This window comes from Terrapene carolina, unplaced genomic scaffold (assembly GCF_002925995.2).
Source record: "Terrapene carolina triunguis isolate 2854851 unplaced genomic scaffold, T_m_triunguis-2.0 Scaffold84, whole genome shotgun sequence".
Lineage (NCBI taxonomy): Eukaryota > Metazoa > Chordata > Testudines > Emydidae > Terrapene > Terrapene triunguis.
The window spans coordinates 14,639,258-14,654,843 of record NW_020664435.1 but is presented as its reverse complement, the minus strand read 5'-3'; the positions used below and the strand labels follow the sequence as shown (position 1 = coordinate 14,654,843).

The 15,586-nt window shown below is 43.0% G+C and overlaps 1 protein-coding gene across 2 annotated transcripts; it reads left to right on the top strand.

Annotated features, from left to right (window-relative positions):
- The first annotated feature begins 4,234 nt into the window (after positions 1-4,234).
- Positions 4,235-7,786, top strand: EVX1 (even-skipped homeobox 1). 2 transcript variants are annotated; one of them, XM_024222736.1, is made up of 3 exons: positions 4,235-4,641; positions 6,151-6,415; positions 7,256-7,786. In XM_024222736.1, exons 1-3 carry the CDS (start codon positions 4,235-4,237, stop codon positions 7,784-7,786), a joined length of 1,203 nt encoding a protein of 400 aa, XP_024078504.1. The 2 variants fall into 2 exon arrangements, with proteins under 2 accessions (XP_024078504.1, XP_024078510.1); XM_024222742.1 differs by having other exon boundaries at positions 4,235-4,649; positions 6,162-6,415.
- Positions 7,787-15,586: the final 7,800 nt, after the last annotated feature.

The following is a 15,586-nucleotide window of genomic DNA, read 5'->3' as shown; positions in this document are numbered from 1 at the left end:
AAATACGACTCGGGAAATGATACATTTCACTCACTCGAGTAAGTAATGGCCCCGATCCAGCTCCATTTGAAGTAAATGGTGGAACTCCCATTGAGTTTAATGGGAGCAGGATTGGGCCCTACCTTATTATTGCTCTAGCAAACAGGTTAGAAATCTTCAGTTGCCTTCTAAAGTGTCAGGGAAGCACTGCTTCCGGTATCCAACAAGTAAAAATAAGGAACAACGGCATATGTCTTACATATAGATTTTGGGATTCGTTTTCTGCTTGCTAAGCAGAACACAGAACATATATATATGCCCATGTACACACATACCACTTATATGCTCTTTATCCTTATTCCCACTTGTATGTTATTTGCTCTTATTGTATCATCTTGTCTTTACACCCTAAGAGTTAAAGAATAAAGCCCCTATTTCCTTCTCCCCAAAGCTTTCACCTCTAACAATGTCATAAAAAATACCCTTAATAAAACAGTGATAATTACACCATTATTGTTAACACCACCCATTAACATTTTAAAAATAGGCTTTCTGTTTTTGTAATTCACTTGAGTTAGGTATAAGTGTATTTGGTTATTACTAATTTAGAGATGTATTTTAAAGCATTTTTTAAAAGGAAGGCAAGGCGGAGGGATAATTTGGAGAAAACCAAAAATCATCATAGATTCAGATGACAATAAAAATTAGACAATATCACTGAAAGGTTATTTTGACACCATATTGACTGGTGAATGAAAAATAATACGTAGCTGTATGTGAGAAGTGGATTAATCAAAAATTATCTCCCAAGCAGATTAGTTCGAAGGGAATCTTCTGTTTTATATGTGTCATTAGCAGTAATGTATACATTTTCCATTACTATTTACAGGTCTTATTCGTGGGCATACAAGAATCCCGTTCATTTCGTTTGCTTTTTAGAATTGGTAAACTTTGAGTTGACATATTACCCTTTGAATGCCATCCCTTTGGTCTCTCTCTTCAGCCATATATCAGCAAGGAAAGCTGTAAACACGATGGAATAAATCGATTTTAAACGTTTTGAACTTAAGTGAGTACTACATCATGACTGTGGCCATCTGTATGAGGGAGATTTAAGAATAAAACGTTAGGGTTTAAATGTCTCATAGAAACACGCAGCAAAACCGTGGGAGATATACTTTCCAAACTGCTTGAAATTAATCTCAAATGAGGGAGTCTCCCTCCAAATGAGTCTTGACAGATCTGTGGCGAACACTAGACAGACTACAGCCAGCCGAGTCCTGCATTCATTCCTTGCGCACTCAAATCTCCCATTCATTTCAGTGGGAGGTTGGGGTTTGCAAAGAAGTGAGAATGGAACAGGTGGGAGTTAATTTCAGAGATCGGTTCTACCACAGAATTGTTGACGTAAAAGGAATTATCCATTGTGACGATCCAACCAGAGTTTAGAAACTAAAGACGACCTCTTTAAGGCCATATCCTGCTCCCATTTAAATCACTGGCAAAACTTCCTTTGATTTGTGCGCGCAAATAAGGATATTTTTGATGCTATGTGAGTCCGGCTCAGTATTGGTTTGGTCTGCGTTTGATCTTCCGCGATATTCAGACAACATAAGGCATTGGCAAACGCTCTAAACCAATGCACGTGAAGGATGGGATTGTTGGGGTAGTGGGAGGGAGGAGAGGAGTACTCAGAAGGGGAGCCAGATAAAGAAATTTATTCTAAACTTGAATGTCTGTAAGGGACGGAGAACAGACCTCATTCAAATCATTTTACGAATGGAGCACAGTAAACTGTTACAGTGCAGTCCCAATCTACAAGCCTCTCAAAAGGGTTATTTTCCAAGCAGCTCAGTGGTAATTTTCTTCACGCGATCGGGAAGCATTCCCTAAAGTACCAACTCAGCAAAAGACAGCTGTCAATTGAGCTGTTCCTATTTCCAAGGGCTTCTCATTCATCCCTTCCCCTCAGAATCTGAGCAGATTTGTACCCCGGCAGTACTGACTAGTTTAGCCGATTAATTATTTCAGTTTGTTCAAGACACTTTAATGCTGTATCTTACCTTCAAGACTCCTCCCTCCACCCCGTGACAGTAACTTGCATACATTTGGCATTGAACAAGACAAACTGGAGTTCTATCCGTCTCATCGTTTTGGGTTTTTTCCCCCTCATTACCCATTGGTTGCTTTATATCAGCGAAGGGACTAGATTATTCATAAACTTCCGTCTCAAACTCTATTGAACTGGAGTGCAGCTCCCCAGCTGCGAATCCCCTCCCCTCACTCTCCAGATGGTACCCTCTGCCAACGGTTAAAAATGATAACATTAAAAACAATCCAACCACTATTATATTGGGGTGGGCGTCACATTGCTGGAGCTTCCGCAGAAGAAAGTATCTTACTTCCCACCGGTGCCCAATCTTGCAATTCGATTCCTCTTCTAGCATTAGGAGGGGCGCAGGTCCAGAGGCTGTCTAAACTTGCAAGGAAGAGAGCAGAATACAAATCTAGTGTTCAGTTTTCATCATTTCAGGAGATTATCAAAATTGCATGCTACAAATTTGTGCGGCGCATTCACCTGGAGACATATCTGGTGCATTGCGTAAATTATTATAGTATTTAGGACCACGGAGGGTGGTTTTGTCACTGTCTCCTCATCAAAATATTTGATTTGCCGCAAAGTAGTATGTTTATCCCTATACGTGGAACAGATTTTTAACCTATATACTGATAATATTGTAAATCCTGGTTTCTTTTCCCTATCATCATCATCATCATCATCATAAACCTTCGTCACAGGGCTGTAAATACGTATAAAATGCTTCTTTCCTTATGTTTCCTATTCTCCTATCAAAACAACGTCACCTCAAATATGCCAGTAAATTCCCTACCAAATTGGAAAGGTAATTGGGTGAACGTGTTCTGTAACATGACTAACCATTAACATTTTGAAAAGACCAGACAACCTAGTTACAACAGATGGTGAAAATTACCTTACACTATATGTATAAGTAAATATTTTTAAAAATAGATTAGTTGCTTCCCCTGCTAGTTGTAAATATCAAAATACACGTAAGAGACTCCATATGCTACTGCTTGTATGCAGATATACACTATCTTTAGATCGGGTTCATTATTTTTGATCAGTACTGTATAAATAGTGGCCTCTGCCATTTATATTTCACAGCATCTGCTATTTTGCATAAGGAGTGGATTTGATAACTTCTATGTTGTTGAGCTTGCTTCTCGTCCTGGCAGTTTTTGTGGCAGTTTTCCCTTCTTGCGAAAAATAGAATCGTATGCAAAATATTTTATTATAAAGGGGGGAACCTCCCAACCGCAGAAAAATCATCTTGCAAATGGAAACTGTGGAAGAAGAAATAAGCAGCTTCAAATGGTAAGTGCTAAACAGCTAGGACATCTACAATTACGAAAACCGCATCAGTAATAGTATTTGAAGTTTACAACTGCAGTAATCACATTAGCGCCAATTCTAGCATTTAAAACACCCCTTTGGTAACAATGAAAATCACAAAGCAAACGCTGTCAAAGGAGAAATGTTGAAACGGAACAAATGACCAAGGCTACGTATACACTGAAATATTAATAAAACGTTTCCTTATCCTCGAGTTTGCAAAGGATTCTTAAAACCTCATATGTGCGGTGATAAGGAAGTTGGCTGCAAGCACTACATAATGCGTCGAAGGAGGAGGCTTGAATATGTAGCTTCACACTTCTACAATGCAGCTCTGGATCTTCTGGTGCGTTTTAGCTCAAGGTTCTGCTTCAAAAAAAAGAAAAATCAAAAGGTTACTTAATTATCAAGGCTTCCCCCTGAGGAACTCTTTCCGCATGTTACAGTCTCTTTGCAGCTGAATTCCATATGCATCTCTTTTTCACACTTCCCTCCGCATCCCAAGCCCTTACACCTGGTGCATCACCGCTAGCCATTAGCTCCGGCTCTTCCTTTCATCTCTGCCGTAGCAGACGTTTCTATTTATCCACCCGCAATCAATGTGTGGCGTCACCGGTGGTACTGTAATGACGATTGCACCATTAAGGATGACAGCTTAGAAAGAAGAAGGCAATGGTGATCCCTCCCAGAGCCGGCACTGCACAGTGTAGCGTTCGCATCACAAGGTCACCCTATCTCACCGCGGGCTCCTCTGCACTGGTCTGTGCGTTGCACAGGATTGGGGCGGGAGGCGCGGGGAGGGGGGGGGACTACTTGGATTTTTTTGATAAGAAAACCACAATGGAACCCAGAAAGGATATGGTGATGTTTCTGGAAGGAGGTCAACTTGGCACTCTGGCTGGCAAGAGAGTCTCTAATTTGTCAGAAGCAGTGGGAAGCCCAGTCCAAGAACCACAGGACAAGATGATCCATCGGAGTTGCTTGAGCCCCAGATCTGGCCCCTTGTCCTCCCGGGAAAGGGGAGGAGGAGAGGAGGAGGTGGAAGTGCTGCCAGGGACAGGGACGGTCCCGGCGAGTCGCTCGGCGGCGGCGGCAGCAGCCCTGCTTTCGGCCGGACAGCAACTCGCCTCGGAGCCCCTCTCTAGCAAAGGGCAACAGAGCAGCTCGGACACCGAGTCGGATTTCTATGAGGAAATCGAGGTGAGCTGCACCCCGGACTGCGCCACGGGAAACGCCGAGTACCAGCCCAGCAAAGGTACCCACCACTTCCCATTGCTTCCCCCCTTCCCTTCCCCGGGCTCGGGCGCCGGCCACGCTGGGTAACTAGTGTCCTTGAGCGTGAGATCTCTGTCAGGCTTCAGTTTGTTTTAGTGACCGGCCAGGAGTAGGGTTGTTTTGTATCCGAATTCGTTTCCTTTTTATGCATTTGTTCTGCATGGAACGGGGGGGTTGCAGATGTGGCTGTTACACACCCGGAGGCGCATATGGCTCTGAAGAGTCCTGATGACTTATCAGAGTGGGTGAAATCGCATCCTCATTTAAACATATCGTTCGTTGCCTTTGCAAGTTTTCCTGCAGCAAGACTTTATTCTAATTCACACCCCGTCTGGGAGCCTTTTCCTCCATAGTGCATGCACTAGGAAGCCCCTCTCCTTCCCCCCTCCCCCGGTTTTGTGTGCGTTTTTCAAGCGTTGAGAGCAACCTTCCCTAGGCTTTGCAAGATCAAACGGTTTGTGTGACTGCGGGCAGAGAGCACGGTGAAATGTGTTTGGATGAGCACGGAAGCAGCCATAAAGACCGTAAAATCGCTGCAGACTCCTGGCTGCCAAAGCTGCAGCAGTAGGTGCCTGTTTGCACGTTGGTTAAAGGTCCAAATTACCTTGTCACTTCCATGTCTCGGTGGCGCCAGCTCGGAAATGGTCCCAATGATTTAATTGCCTTTGGTCTCAGGCACAATGAGAACTGGCTGCATTTGAAAGCAAACGCAGCGTTCAGGCCTTTTTCTTCTGCCACCCCACCCCCTCACCTCTCCTTCCACCCCACAAGAAAAACAAATCAGCTCCTTTTCTGTCCCTAGAAGTTGGGAGACTGGGCACAGAAAAAGGTCTTTTCCCCTGGAATTTGCCCAGGAGCTTTATTTAAACTTAACCTGAGGGGATATTGACTCTGCGGGAAGAATCCCCAAAATCTCCACTCTCACCCCCGGTAAGGAAGGAGCTCTCTGCCTGCTGCCATGTCTCTGTCAAGGCCATTTGCCATTGGTTTGCTGCTGGGAATGCTGGCTATGGCTATTGCACTGCATGGTGCCGATGACTGGGGTAGGAACGGACACGCACACCCACAAAAAGAAAACACGCAACTGGAGGGAGGGGGAGTCATAGCTTGATATTTAAACTGGGTGCTGAGGAGCTCAGCTCCTACCACACACAATGCGTAAAGGAAGCATCGCAACCAGTAAGAGCCCCGGGTAGGATCCGAGGAGGGGACCGGGGAAATCACACTCCCTTACTTCCTGAAAGTAAACACCAAGTAAATGCCCCCACTCCCTACGCCCTATGTGCCCAGGCAGCTGGGGGTCAGTGCCCCCAGCATCCGCAGGGCTGCGCCTGTGAACAGAGGATGCTGTGGATACTGTCCTGTGTTGGAGGGAGGAGGAAGGGGGGCAACGGCAGCGGGAGCAGGGGATCGATGGGGAGGCGGGCGGGGGCGACCCCCCCTGTCTGTGTATCACGCGTGTGTCTCTGCTCTCGGCTCCTCCACTGTGCAGGGCAGTGCTCGGAGGCTTTGGCCGGTGGCAGCCCCAGCAGCGGGGGGGAGCCGCCCAAGGGCAGCGGAGGCAGCGGCGGCTCCCAGGGTTCACTGGCCTGCAACTCCAGCGATCAGATGCGCCGCTACCGCACAGCCTTCACCCGCGAGCAGATAGCCCGGCTGGAGAAGGAATTCTACCGGGAGAATTACGTGTCCAGGCCCAGAAGATGTGAACTGGCAGCTGCTTTAAATCTGCCAGAAACCACCATCAAGGTACACACCGCTTGGACATGTTTTCAATTAGCACGATATAAATCTAAACGGCCAGGCTGCCTTGCAAAACGCTGGGAAGCGCTTTCAGAACAAACATTTCCCGGCTGCGCCCTGCTACTTTCTGCACAAAAGCAGCGCTGGGTAGCTTTTAATAAAAGTTATCAGCGATCAGGCGAGCGAGGCCTCTGACAGCCCAGCCTCTAAGTGTTTTTAATCTTCCTTTCACCTGATTTTAAGAATTCGTTACCTTTAAACTCCGGGACATTTTAAATAATAAGCATTTAACAGAAACGTTTCAACCCTTTGCCACGTTAAATAAAACACAAACTGAACAGCAAATGCCCCAGGTGGAGTTCACAAGATGCTGCGAAGGATGCAGCGCTTCTAGGCGGTAGGTACACTTGTTTGGAGTGTGTGTCAATACACAGCAAGTACAATAGGAGAGCAATTCTGAAGTAAGAAAGAAAAAGTGCCTACAAAAAGGCCACCACTTTGGATCTCCCTCTAGATTTATAGCAACTTTTACGTGGACAAATTGTAGTTTTTACTTGATGACAGCTCATTATTTGAACGATATATTTTTATTTTGCCAGTTCAACCTATATAGTTAAAATAGTGGGTTAGCTCTCGTTCGCCAACAAACCAACCTTCGCACACAATATTTTCACGGTGGAAAATGAATGTACCAGTCAGGACGTTGGTGTGTGTGTCTCGCAGTCTGAAGCGAGGACAGACGGAGCAAACAGTTGTGTCCAAAATGCATCTTCTGGCATGGCCTTTCTGTCTGCCCGACCCTGTGCAGGTTTTAAGAGCGTTCTCTCTTTCCTCTGTCTCTCCCAGGTCTGGTTCCAGAACCGCAGGATGAAGGACAAGAGGCAGCGTTTGGCCATGACCTGGCCTCACCCAGCAGATCCTGCTTTTTACACGTACATGATGAGTCATGCAGCGGCAACTGGCAATCTTCCCTACCCCTTCCCATCCCACCTGCCCCTTCCTTACTACTCCCACATGGGCATTGGCGCCACCTCGGCCTCTGCTGCCACCCCTTTCAGTACCCCTTTGAGACCACTGGACACCTTTAGGGTCCTCTCTCATCCTTACCCTAGACCAGAACTGCTCTGTGCATTCAGACATCCTTCTCTTTACCCTGCCCCAACTCATGGACTCAGTAGTGCTGGAGGCAGCCCTTGCTCATGCTTGGCTTGCCATAGCAGCCAGTCCAATGGACTGGCACAGAGACCTTCAGGATCAGACTTTACCTGTTCAGCCACAACCAGGACTGACTCTTTTCTCACTTTCACACCCTCGGTGCTGAGCAAAGCAACCTCAGTATCCATGGACCAGCGGGAAGAAGTACCTTTAACAAGATAAAGCTTCATCTCAGGTTTATAAATAATATGCCCCTTTCATGGGCTCACATAAGGTTAAAGTACTTACATCCAACGTTTATTTAATTGCGTTCTCTCCCGTAAGTGGACACCTATGGGGGAAAAAGACTAAAAATAGCTCAGTCTTTGAAGGATTTACATTCCAAGATAAAACAGGAATGAAGAAGAAGGGGGGAAAAAACCACTAGTGATGTAAGCGCATAAGGAGGAATTTAGGCTTCTGCACTATGAAGGCAAAAACTGATATACACTATTTTCTACAATATACCATAGAAATGAGCTAGGACTTTATTTTCTATGGCCAGATAACCGATCAAGGGGCAGAACTTCTCCAAACCACAGAAAATCTTTATGCCCAATTATACATGACTGAAAAGTAAAATCTGAAATACTTGAAAGAAAAATTGCTGATAATAAAATGTCTTGTGTGCATAATACAAAGTAAAGATTTATGCTTTACCAGATTGTTCAACAACCAACTAAAAGGGTTTCTAGATAGCAACTCAACAGTATTATCCAGTTATTTCCAGAAACAAGAAAAATGTTTTTACCATAAAGAACAGTGACATATTGTACATTACTTTCCTGGTTTAATTGCACTCTTTACCTCTCTCCCTGTCTCAGTAATATAAACCCTTCGTTTTTTAGCAGAAATCCAATATTTCGTCTCCTCCTTCCTCCCAACTTCTATTTTTAAGAGACAGATTGAAACTGGCAGAAAAAAAAAAGATCCTGTCAGTTTGTGGGTCAGAGCTATTTGTCCTTTAACTAACAATGTCCTATTATCAGTTGCTGAAATGTGCACACACTGACGAAATTAGCAAGTGATGTATATGTAAGGAGGCTTTTTGAATGTCGAATGTATAATATTCTCTGAACAGAGACCCTGTGCCAAACGTTAACAAGCCGCCAAGGGAAGAGATTAGGTGACAGGGAGCTGAACTCCTTCAGACAATCACTAGTCTGCAAATTAGAGCAAAGGCGATTTTCCTTCCTTTGTATTTCACCTTCAGGTCTCCCATTGGCGTATTCCTTTTCTATTCCTTTGCTGCATTTGGGTTTTAGATTCGAGTGCTGGTTTTTTGTTAGTTTCCCCTCGTCCCCCCTCCTTCCCCAAACTCTGCATTTGTATGTGACTTTCACACCATTTGTGTGTAAAGTCTTTCCTCCTCCTGGAGATTAATTTATTTCTTCTTCCCTTTGCTTCTTGTATGTTACAGTGGAAGATAGTATTCGTGATTTTGCTTGGATTTTTGTCTGAGTGGGGTGCAGCTGTCAACCTGAAATTCTAAAAACACAAATATTGGACTGGGCTAATAGTTTCTTTCAAGACAGACATTGTTTAACGAATTCTTTTTTTAAATAGCCCAAAGAATTCGCTGTTACCATATGTTACCATGTCGCAATAAAGAGCTAGACAAATTTTAATACTGTATCACAAATATTTTTATTGTGTTTGTTTTTTAAAAAAAACCCTTAAGATTACTGCTTACTACCGTTTCTATTTCTTGCAGTTCCTTTTAGTTACACTTCAACAGTCAGGAAAATAAATGTTGCACTGAAACAAAGACATTTTGACACCTCTGTTATCTACTGTGTGTTAAATTGCCGAGGAACTTCTGTATAGTTTATTGTCACATTTAAGACTTTTTGTCCGCGGGACAATGGGGCGAATGACATATTTCTGCCGTGGCTGCTCAAGAGGAAGAAAGATACAAATACCTCTCAAACTATTTCTCATTTTAATAAAAACCGCTTATCCGAAAAACTGATCCAAATGGGGGGGGGGGGGGGGGAAAATTTCCACCCCCATCATTAAGGACCAACCCTTTCCATCAATTTTAAAGCAGAAATCTCCTTTTTTTAAAATTAAAACTGATGGGCCTTTCATGTACGCCAAAGTATTATTAGAATGGTATTTCGCTCTATGAATAATAGGACGGTTGCGATTTCAGATAGTGGCAAAGGAGTGTACTAAAAGCCCCAAATCAAATCTAGGCATTAAGATTTAAAAGTTTGGGGCGGGGGCTGCTTTACCTGCCTCTCTTAACATGCATCTGATTCACTAAAAGAATCAGTGCAGTGAAATATGAACGAATGAATAACAGCACAGTAAAGCAACCAGAATATATGAACCTTGGCCAGATGGGATAAAGGGACAGAACACTGAAGAGGACCTCTTTCAACTGTCCACAGCTAGCTAGGATCCTGCAGACTTCCTGGTGGCAAATCATTCATTGACTTCAATGGGAAATTCGCTTGCACAAGGATTTCGTTGTAATCTCGCATGCCCCAGGATGGAAGCAGGCTGTGGCGTTCACTCGGGCATATTGCTCCTCTTGGGAACACAGCCGTATTAATATTATATATATATATATACCACATCTCTGCACTTATTTAGGCAATCCCATGTGTATGTGAGCGGTGGATAGGTGTAGTCAGGGAGCCTGGGATGGGCATTGCCGGGCTGTGCATTTCTTCCCCAGCAATCTAAATGAAATGGGCTCTCTCTCACACACACACAAGCCATAGTCACTCTACAACTCTCTCGCAGGGAGTTATTGTCTTCCCACTGGGATTTCTTGGAGGATCCTACTGCAAAGATGATTGTGAATCTCTCTGTTGCTCGGTCATAGGGCAGAGATTGCCTGCGACAGGTAAATAGGCTGCGGGTCGCGGTAATGCCAGGCGTATTTTCAGTTAATAGGGAGGGAAAATGAGGTGTCTGGAGCGATATTGGAAAGTACAAGATCGATGATCCGTCCTCGTGTCCAATCAGCAGCCTTTAATTGACTGTATTTGCTAGGTAATTGAGCCACTTCTGCTTCGAAATTGAAGTTGAAGACATAACAATACATCTTGCTGGGGGAATTACTCATTACTTCATAATGAAATTTTCCTTTTGCTATGTTGGGTGATTTCTTTTAACACGTTCTAAGCCAATCCCGACGGCAGTTTGGGAACAGCTTCTAAAAACCGATAGGGGCGGGAAAGGGGAAAGGGGTGAAGTCATTGGAGACAAAGTATATAGCTTCACTCTGGGCCTATTTAAATCAAACGGAGTTTATCCATTGATTTAAATGGGCTTTAGATCAGGCCCCTATCTGAGGTAAGGTTTTCTGGGTATGCTGAGAAAAGACAAGGGGGAATGGGTAACAGACCAGGTACCTGGACTGCGAAGGTCTAGCCAGACAAATAAAGCTACCCTCCTGTTAACAATTTACACAGGACAGACCGTTTTGAACCTCTGGGTAATCCGTGTTTTGCATATTCTGGGAAAAAGCTGCAGCCGGTGTGTGCATCGTCCCACTTGTCAGTAGCAAGCTAGAGTTGTTGTCGGGTACCTCATGTGCCACACAGAAGGTTCCAGTTTCCATCCAGCCAAATTCAGCTCCAACAGGCAGTCCCCGGGTTGTTAGCGTTTGATTGATTGCCTTATTAAAGCGTGTTCTTGTAAGTGTGACCAAACTGATTGCATTGCATATGTTTGGAATAATGCTCATTTTAAACAACTGAATAAAAGAAGATGAGCTCTAGAGAGCGGGTTAAGGCTAAATGATCCCAGCGAGCAGTTTTGTAACTCGTGCATTAAATTGCTCCGTTACCATCAACTCACTCAGCCCTTTTCATCTGCACTCTGGCCATCTTTGTTTTGCTTTATGTGTCACCCTCTGCACCATTAGCCAGATAACATCGAAACTGGCTCTTACCTTCCCGGCTAAGGCTATACGTTTTTATTAAGGTTACATGATTAAACTGGATCGGATCTGCTTTCCCCAGCACTATTCACGGCTCCAGTGTTTAGATCATTAAGAAATAGTCTCTTCATATTTCATGCTTTCTGCTAGATGGTTAGCTCGCTTTCCAGCACCTGCAGAAAGACACGTGGGCCCATTAGCTCTTTCCTTGTGTTTGTAGATCTGAAGGATTCTTTTGTTTTCAATTATTCTCCTGCTCCGCTGGTTGCATTATTTCACTGCGGAGTTTAGCCACTGGAAACACCCGCCACCATATGTCAAGCTGAGACCCAATATCATGCCAGTCACAATAGTGTCATAATAGAGTTAAAATTATGTCAAGATGAGTTGGATTCTCGTTTCCAAAATGGCTTAATATGCTCTTAAGGTATCAGTTATTACCGTATGTAGAGGGCAATTTCCCCCCTCCATTTCTCCCACCTTCTCAAGTAACTCACGTATTGTCAACATAACTCAACCTTTTGGCTAGTTCATTTTCAAACAAAATACATTGTCATTCACTCTCAAGAATTAAATTAGATATATGCAGCCGTAGCAAATATACATAGTACATGAGTGGTGGAGATGATAAATTCTTAAACTAGACCTTAAAAAAAAACACGATAGAAAACCCTTCAGATACAGCTAAAGACGACACTATTACATAAGACATATACAAGAATAAATCGCTTTTATCTGGGTGGGTTTTTTTTTAAATGACAGATGAGAGATTAAATGATGGCTATTTCAGGATCTTTAAACAGTCAAGGCAATCTCAAACACAAACATGTGCCATCTGATTCAATAGGTTTGTTTACTAGAAAATATCTCGTATTAGCTCCAGACACGTTGTGTCTATTTAACCCCTTAAAACAAATTCAACTGCATGACTGTGCCATAGCTGAACTTACATACACGTAGAATAGTTACACTAAACATTTACAAGATAAGTGTTAAATAAACCAATCGCCAGACGTATATTTATATCCACAAAACAAGCAAGTACACCAGATAGTTTGCAGAACTGCTATTTCAGCAAAGAAGAATTTGTGATGTCAGAGACAGAGATTACCCCTTAGAAATAACATGAAAGCATTAAGTAATTATTTAAAACAAGGCTGTTTAGAAAAATATTTGTATTTATTGCAGCTGCTCAATTGGCCTCGTTAAAGCTGGAGAGCATTTAAATTGTGTCATTTAAATCCAGCTTCGTTCCAGCAGGCTGAAGAGCCTGAATAGACCAATCACTCCATAATGATGATGAATGAGAAATTAATTCAGATACAAGCAAGACAATTTAGGCCTTCATCTGTTTAAATAGCCTTCCAAGATTATTCGCAATTGCAGGTCACAGATTTAATCAATTGTCCAATCTTGTGAAAGTCATATCCTTGCATCTTCATCGAGATTATTTATAGCGCAGTGAAGACTAGGGAAAGGAATACACCGTTAACAAGAACAATTACTTAGAGAGAAGCGTTTGCAAAATGAAAAACAAATGCCTTCCTGGGCAGTAAATGATCAAACGCTTTGCTGTATATCCTCCTCTGTATGAGAAAGGCAGCCTCTTGATTTAAAGAGAACGAAGCTGCAGTTATCATTTAAAAGAGGCAACTGGCAAAGTAGAGTATGGACCATATCAGCTGTTACGTTCTTTATTGAAATAATGATCAATGGGAACTATTCCTTATTTACAGATTACACGGATTTCCTGAATGCAGGTTTCTCCTGGACATGGGACCAGCTGTGCTTTTTTCATGACAGCAATGTCAAAAATAAATAAATAAATAAATACAACGCCTAACCAGTACCTACACCCTTACCCACCGCACGACGGTTAACCCTTTGAATCAAGATCAGAGCATCATTTTGTCTCTTTTTGCACAGCAGTGGCAATATGTACTGGAAGACAGGGATGTCCAAGCAATGGGGGGTTTTCAGGCGACTATGTTATGCACCTTGAATGTTTTGAAGGGGACCTGCCGAACTTTGCAGAGAAGCAGCAAAGTGGCTTATTTGTTCCATCATGTGGAAAGATGAGCCACACTGGAGAAATAAAAGATATTTCCAATTTCTCCCCTCAGCTGGGTATGTATCAGTGACCCCCTCTAAAAGAATATTATGTTGCTCGTCTAAACAATTGCCTCTTCTTTCTGACTCTGGCATGCTGAAGCTGGAAAACCCTTAGGTCGCAGTTAGCTATGGGTTAATTAAACGTCTTCGAACCCGAAAATCTAGATAATCAAGAGAACTATTGTATTTTGAAGGGTGGGGAGGGAAAGGAGGGGAGAAGGTAACTTCACAGGATTGGCTTATTCTCCAGGTTTCCTGTGCAATATCCCCTCCCTCCCACCCCACCCCCACACACATACACACACACACACACTGCAATAACTGAGACTAGCTAAAATCTGGTAAATATTTACTATAGGAAGCTTCACTGAGCACTTTCCTGTGCTCCAAGCGCTAGTTTTGTTTTACTCCGATGATTAAATGTGAAAAGTGAACAAATACCTGCTTCCCAGGTGTGGCTCAGTGTGGGGGCATTGTCAAAAAGCCTGGAGGAAAGGCCTGATTAGACTGTGAGCTCTTACGAGACAGGGACTGGTCTTCTTACATTTGTGTACAGCACCTATTGCCCTATGTACACTACCCATACACATAAACATAATGCCACTTATACCTCACCACTGTGAAGTCAGAGTCACTGAATATGTGTAGCATAGCAATTATCGCATTGGTTATATTAAGGAAATATTTTTGAATTTGTTTCCATTTCGTGACCGATTTACAAAACTTCTGTCCCCCAAGTTTGGTCACCTCTATCTGAAATCTTCCAAGTGGGACAACTTAATTCACAGACGAATATTGCTCATTCAAAGCAGTTTGTAGGTTTTGCCTGGTGGAAGGGGTATTTTTACATGCCTGGAGGAAACAGTTCCAAATCACAGTTCTGTGAAGAAACCAAGAATGTGTAAATGTTTTTGCTGTCACTAGAATTATTCAAAGTTTTATCTTTGTAAAAATCATTGTACACATGATTTAAGAAGTGTGGAGAGGTGGTCACTTTCTGTCTTTCGGGTATTGTTTTGATCTAACTGTAACTGGAGTTAAACATTTCATTACACTGGACAGATCTCGACTATAAATATAGATTTGTCTTCTACGCTTGGCCAGTGAATGAGATTATTGTGAAGAAAATACCATAACAGGACCCAGACTAGCAGAGCCGCCTTCACGTTTCAGGCGCCTGTTTTACATGGAAATGTTGTGCAATATTTATATATAAAACAAAAGCCTAAACCAAAGGATTCCTGAAGCTCCAAGGAACCAATCTCAGGAGCGGACTTTGATGTATTGCTGTCCAATTAGTGCCTTTAATTGGTGTCCTCGGGGACAGGCGGACCTGGAGCTGGGACAGTGAGCGTTCTACTGGCACATTCTGCACACTGGCATGGTAAAAATAAATAAGTAAGTAAATCGTAACATGCAGCATTAATACTGCACTTAAACGGGAGCGAACAATTAAATCGCGGAGGTGGAAGCTTTGCATGCTAAGCCCACTGTTTATAGACCTCCGTGGAGCAGGGTTTGCACCTATGGACCTTGGGGCAAATATAGAACTGTAGCTATTTCAACATTTACACCAGACGTGCAATTTAACCCCGGTTTATTTCAGATTGAGCTGCAGATGATTGTTAATCAAAATGGAAGCTGCATTATATTTTAAACAATACCACATGTTCTTTCCAAACTGGTTAATAAAGACTGTTTGTTAGGAATAAATTTTAGAGGCTAAATGATGTTGACAGGAGATTAAATATACTGGATAAAACACCTTATTTAAATTACAGGTATTGTACAGACAACATTACAATTGTCTGAATTTACCGGTACCCTGGAAAAACACCAATTTACTCCGAACAGAAAAAATGTTCAGTCGAAAGAGACATCGATCGCTTCTCTCTATCAAATGTGTAAAATATCTCCCAGAGAACAACAGTCCTTCTAAAAACTTCTTGCTGAGCTTTCTTTGGAAAATCCCC